Source organism: Austrofundulus limnaeus, unplaced genomic scaffold (assembly GCF_001266775.1).
Source record: "Austrofundulus limnaeus strain Quisiro unplaced genomic scaffold, Austrofundulus_limnaeus-1.0 Scaffold1008, whole genome shotgun sequence".
Taxonomy (NCBI): Eukaryota; Metazoa; Chordata; class Actinopteri; order Cyprinodontiformes; family Rivulidae; genus Austrofundulus; species Austrofundulus limnaeus.
In genome coordinates, this window is record NW_013953410.1 from 46,656 (window position 1) to 53,153 (window position 6,498).

Here is a 6,498-nt window from a genome sequence, read left to right on the forward strand (position 1 = left end):
ACTGAAAATATGGATGGAGGACCTCAGTTTAGCTTGTTTGTCGTGCTAGCGTCGAGCTAATACATATAAGGCAATATAGCATCGGCGCTCGCTAGCGCAAAGGCTAACAGGCTAAGCTGAGGTTCTTCTTCCATGAAGCATCCATATTTTCAGTTCCAGGCTGAGTCATTTCTACCTTCTCCTCTCTGTCAACGCTCTCTGGTTTCATTTAAAAGAGTCGATCATCAGATATTGTCCAAGATTAACCTTCAGGGTGGATATAGCTCACTAGCAGCCTCGCACCGAGGACCTATCCACGTCATCATTTACCCAGAATGCTTTGTGTGGAAATAAAATGGCCCCGTCCGTGTAATATATTTTAAAACTTTTAGTTTAAAAGTTATAAAAACTAAACATCCTACAGTTTTTTTACAGTCTTTATTTTACAAAGTGACCAAAATGAATGAAGTGAACTCGCGTGGAGAGTAAAATGGTTTGCAGTTGATAAAAAGATATTGCAGAGCAGGTAAGCAGTGTTGAGAGATCACAGACACGTTGTTGCACCAGCGGGTGTTGAAGAAGAAACACTGGATTTCATTAAGATGTTTCTTAAAGTTTAAAAACAATATTGGTAACAAAACAAAACTATTTTGTTAAAATGTCATTTTTCACACATTTATGCATGCCAGGGAGAACCGTCTGTCAGATGTTTACGTACCATAGTTGTGTTTCCAGAACCTGAATGAGCTGCTCAAACACAATGTTTTCTGCTGCCGCATACGAGCACAAATCTTTGCAAACAAGTTGCCATAATCTCTTCTCTTTAATTCCTGTGGAGAATCAGTTGATAATGTTAGTGATTGCTCAGTTTCTTTTGTTTTACCCCAGATAAGTTGTCAGAAGCTAACATTAGCACTGAACGTCAATCAGATGTAAACATACGGCAAGTCAGGAGTGACACAAAATACAGAAACGTGCCTCAGAGCGCTCACAAGACACGGTGGGGAGAAACTGATCTCATGCCCTGTGAATCGATGCTCCCAAATTTGAATTAAATCGATCCAAGATTGATTGAATCAATTATTATTTTTACCCAGCCCTACCATAGGCAGATAAACACTTCAGTGTAAAATAAACACCTTTGTTTGTTCATGCCAAATAGACAAACTGCCTCTTTCCATCCGTGTCATACTGGAGGCAGCGATTCGCAACTGTGATGGCTTTTACACAAAACAAGAGGACGTGCAGAACATCTTGGACTGGCAGCAGCAACAGGACAAAGCAGAGGTGCCATTCTCACCAGCACGAGTTCTTCTGCAGGACTTCACGTGAGTTCACAGGACTTTAAAGAGGCAATATAATGTGTTTCTTAAGCAGGTTTAATTCTATACCAAAATTAAGTAACTATGTCACCTACCTTTCTTATGAAAATGCTGTTTATGTGTTTAAATAAAACTTGACTTCACATCACCGCCGTTTTTTAACGCCTTGAAATTGGCCTCTGTCTCTTTAAGAACCTCATTCTGATTCCATCACGCCCATTTCTGTACGTCATCGCAACAGCTTCAGGCTGTTTACAACCTGTAGGGTCGTAGCCTATTTTGTTGTAATAATAATTATAATAATAAAGCAGCAACATTATACAATATCGGTTTTGGAAAATTGCCATGAAACTTACCATCGGACCGGAAAGTATGTTTTCTGATGAACCAGAGCGATTACAGAGGTGATGTTTCAGCTGGTAAGATTATTTCCCAGTCATCCTCACAGACACACACTGATTATAATAGAAGGTACAAATTCTAACTGTAGATCACACATGGACCAAACAATGATGTGAACAAAATGTGAGTTGTTTTTCAGCATACCTGGGCAGATGACAACACTAGTTGTGTTTCCATTACAAATGTGCGCAAAACTTTGTTGATATTCTGTTAATGTTGAAAAAACACAGTTTCACAACTGCGGTGTTTCCATTAAGTAAGAAATGTTATTAAAGTCACGTGAATACGTTTGTTCTCATGATAAGTCATTACAAACATGGCAGCGATGGATGTAAACACATAGCATGTTGCTACCACGACACTAGCGCTCATCATCAGAGGAGACGTCGGCGTCTTTTATCGAGGCTTTCCAGAGACAAGTCCCTACTTGGGAGCGGCTACGTATGCTGTGTTTTTGGGTAATTGTAGTCGGTGAGTTTACTATTTTATACTACTTCTGTGATATTACTACTACTTCTACTTCCTGTTATCTTCTTCATCATCGTCTTTTTCACCAGTAGAAACAGACGGTTGTTGATCACGTGACTCCCGTGATGCGATAAAAGTGTTTCCATTGCAGTTTTGCAAAAAACACCAATTTCGATATGACCGAAAAACCACCTCATCCTAGCGCAAAAACGTTTTGTTGAAAAACGTAATTTTTTTCAATATTGACGTGTTTCCATTGAGCAAATTTATTCTCGAAATTTTAATTTGCGCATTTTCATGGTCAGTGGAAACACAGCTAGCGTTTGTGTACTTCTGAATGTTGGAATTTCATCGTATTTTAGTGATAATATTATTAGTCCACTGTTGAATTCCCTTTTGTTCATAAAGCTGTCTTGATAAATAGGCCTGTCGCGATAGWCAATAAATCAATTAATTGCACGATAACTTTTTTTGAGGTCGGTAAAAAAAATGACGTCGATAAGTTTCATTTTCCTGCTTGTTTGTTTACTTCGTCTCTCTCATTCTCGTTCATTTACCAGTATTTTCTGTTACCATTTGACCCTAAACCTAGCCTAAACTTTACATGGGATGTGAACTGGGCTTATGTCCCCATAAGAAACAGTGGGTCCTCACCAGGCTGTGTAGTTTGTTTAATCTCTAAAGAGATGCTGCGCTTTAATATTGTTTATTCACTGTCTTAGTTGTGTGCGGTGTTTAATTTACATTTTGTTGTTCTTTTTTATTCAAGTGCATTTTTTTGTTAGACTGAGAGTCCACTTTGTTAAACATTCTTTAAAAATTAAAGTTTATTGATTAATTACACTTACATATTACGCTTTTATAATTATTAGTTGYAAAATGGTCACCAGGCAATATTATCGCTTATCGCAATAATTTGTGAGACAATTAATCGCCCAGCAAAATTTGTTATCGTGACAGGCCTAATGATAAAGTGACTGGCACATATATAACTTTTTTTTATTTCTGTCTGTGGGTTACTTCCAACTAATGAAGTCCAACCATATTTTAAGAACTGTCATCCTCGTGAAGATTAAAAAGAGGGTAGTCTCCTTGGCATCCAAAAAAACATTTCCTCAAAGGCATTTTTCAATCTGAAAAGGACTGGACTGAGAAGTAATTAGTATTGGAGCTCAGCAGGATTCATCCGGTATAGGAGGGGAGGGATGGGAGGGATTTTGGGGGTGTGTGTTTTGTTTTGTGTTTTTGTAAGTCTGTTCTTTTTTGTGGTTTATGTTAAAAAAAATTTAAAAAGACCTTGATCAAAAAAAAAAAGTATTGGAGCTCAGCAGACGCAGTTTCACCAGTTTTTGCTTTGTTGATGCCGATAGCATGCAGGGGTGGGGGAGTGTTGGGATACGGAAGCTTGGCGTAGTTTTCTTGGCATCTGAAAAAACATTTCCTCAAATGCATTTTTAATCCAAAAAAGACTGGACTGAGAAGTAGTTAGTATTACGAGTTCAGCGGACTTGCGGTTTCACCGGGTGTTTGTTTGCTAGTTGTTGCTGCTGATAGTCTGCAGGAGTCGTGGGGCGGGCCAGGGGGTTGGGAGGTGTGCTTTGTGATGAGGAAACTTGGCTTGGAGACACAAACCGTGTTTCTATCAAGGCTTTTTGATGCGCGTTTAGAAGTGTCGCATTAAAAATGCGAAAAAACGTTGGATGGAAATAGCAAAATTCGAAAAAAAATCCTCAATTCGCTAAAATGTTTTTACGCTCGCTTGAGTACTTTGCGCAAAACGGGAGATGGAAACACATTTGCTGAATAAATTCTGACGTAGCGCATATTTACCTCACGTGACGTTCAGCTGTTTCCCCTTTCCTACCTCGTCCCGGCGTAGTTGCACGTGCCTTTCTGCTGCATAGTTTAACATTGCGTTTATTTCCCTACGTCTCCTGGCAGCATTAAACATAACCTGTACTAGCTGAATAGACAGAATAATTACAACTTGCCCAATAGCAAGGCATTCACGAAAAAATCGCTCCATTGTCCCGAGATGATTAGCCTCGGCTAGTTAGCAAGTTTCACTTCATGTTTACTACCGCAAAGCTTGTCGCCAATGTCTGACATAATCGCGTGTTGCGTAGCCTCGTCTGACGTAATCACGCATTGCGTAGCCTCGTCTGAGGTAATCATGCGTTGCGTAGCCTCGTTTATTCACATCAGTCGAGAGGGAAACTAGATGGAAACAGTCTAGATTTTAATTTTTATTTGTTTAATTTTTTTGCGAATTTTGAAAAGTTTGATGAAAATTCACTCTACAACTGGATGGAAACATGATTACAGCCCAGAGGAGGAGCTGCTCCCAAAAGGCGGTTCTAGGCCCAACCAGTGGTTTTTACTCTCCTGCCTGGCTGACTCAAGACACTACAGGAGTTCTCAAACATGCATGAATGAGTCAACGCAACATTTGTGCATGTTTTTGATGAAAGGATAACATTATAACATGAAATAAAGCTAAAAAAAAATAAGTTGATTTGAAATTATATTGCCCCTTTAAGATAAATACACCCCTCAATGCTGAAATATAAAACCAGGAGCTGTGAATAAAAGTCTGAGTGACAGACTGTTAGTAAGAAGTTATGCTGATATATGTCATTTTTACCAGAGCTGTTTTAAGTTAATGTAAATAATTACTTGATGGGTTTGCATGTTTTCTTTGACAGTGGTATTCCTGCTATGGTGGACCTGGCAGCCATGAGAGACGCTGTGTCCAAACATGGTGTCGACCCCGCTGTAGTTAACCCTAAATGTCCCACGGACCTCATAGTAGACCACTCACTTCAGATTGATTTTAACAAGTGGTAAAATTAAGCAAATTCAACTAAATAAGAATATAGTACAGTTATAACATAGACAACCTGTTCATGGTGGTTTATTTTGTCCATAGTGCGATACAGAACACTCCCAACCCTGGTGGAGGGGACAGTCCAAACCAGACCCAGGCTTCTTCTCGCTCAACTCCCTCCAGGCCTCCGTCCAGAGGTGGCTCACAGTGTGGTGGCCAGCGGGGCTCTTGCAGTAAAACTGCCTGCAGTGACCCCCCAACCTCCTCGAGTCAAGCCCCAGCCTTTGTCCAGCAGATCGAGAACACACCCCTCCTCTGTCCTTTCCATCTGCAGCCTGTCTCTGAGTAAGTTCGTCACAATGGTTTTTATTGTAACCCAGCTTCATCTGAAGTGATAAACTCCACAGTATTTGTTTGTGAAGTGGATTTAATCACAAGGATTTCACTCAGTTCAACAGCAAGCTTCAAGTTTGCAAATTGCAACGTTGTGGTTTAAACAAATCATTTGTCATTAGAGAAAAAAACAGCTTTGAAACGGTTCTTACTGTTGTTTTTAAACGAGTCACGTGGTATGGATCTGTTTTAACAGAGGAAATATTTTCCTAAGAACATGTGTTTATTTAATTTCTTTTACCAGAGTTTCATTTTAGAAAGTTCACTGTGGCTTTGTTTCTTTTTCTGTAGAACTGAAACAGCTGTAAAAAATCAGGAAATGGAACTGATCAGAAACAAAGAGAGACTCCAGTTTTTCAAGGTACCTGAAAGTCTTTGTGCTCATGTTGAACAACAACAATATATTTAATAGTATTTAGAACATCTCTGAAGTGGTTATAAAGATTTTTATTGATGAGGTATATTTAAAAAAATTAATTGAAATTGGCACTCACTGACATGAGAACAAAAAATCCAGGGCTCTAGACTAACTTTTTGCACTGGTTGCATCATTTTATCTTAGGCGCACCAGCACAAAAGTTAGGTGCACCCAAATTTTCACCTGTGTTCCATCGAACATTGCAGGTTAGCTTTTTTTAAAATCACTGTCCCATTAAGACAATACTACAGGGCTGATAGTATTCTGGCACCATGCTGGAATTTTCCGGCTCACCTCGAGGAAAAACAAATTCAACAAAAAATCGGGCTCGCCCAGCCACAGATTTAACAGACATTTATCTGGACCTATCAGAAGCTGTGTTTCCATTGACCATGAAAATGTGCAAATTAGAATTTTGAAAATAAATTTGCTCAATGGAAACACGTCAGTTTTGAAAATAAATTATGTTTTTTAAAATGTTTTTGCTCTAGGATGAGGTGTTTTTCGGCCGTATCGAAATTGGTGTTTTTCACAAAACTGCAATGGAAACACTTTTTTCACATCACAGGAGTCACGTGAACAACAACCGTCTGTTTCTACTGGTGAAAAAGATGATGATGAAGAAGATAACAGGAAGTAGAAGTAGTAGTAATATCACAGAAGTAGTATAAAATAGTAGACTCACCGAC

General features: G+C 39.1%; 1 protein-coding gene across 1 annotated transcript in view; it reads left to right on the forward strand.

The window, feature by feature from the left end:
* Positions 1–6,498, forward strand: part of ireb2 (iron-responsive element binding protein 2) — a 45,879-nt gene that overhangs the window by 8,838 nt on the left and 30,543 nt on the right. Inside the window, exons 3-6 of the mRNA XM_014030153.1 lie at positions 1,142–1,307; positions 4,877–5,014; positions 5,101–5,343; positions 5,683–5,752. Of these exons, the coding sequence (XP_013885607.1) occupies positions 1,142–1,307; positions 4,877–5,014; positions 5,101–5,343; positions 5,683–5,752 (617 nt within the window). The remainder of the gene's footprint in view (positions 1–1,141; positions 1,308–4,876; positions 5,015–5,100; positions 5,344–5,682; positions 5,753–6,498) is intronic.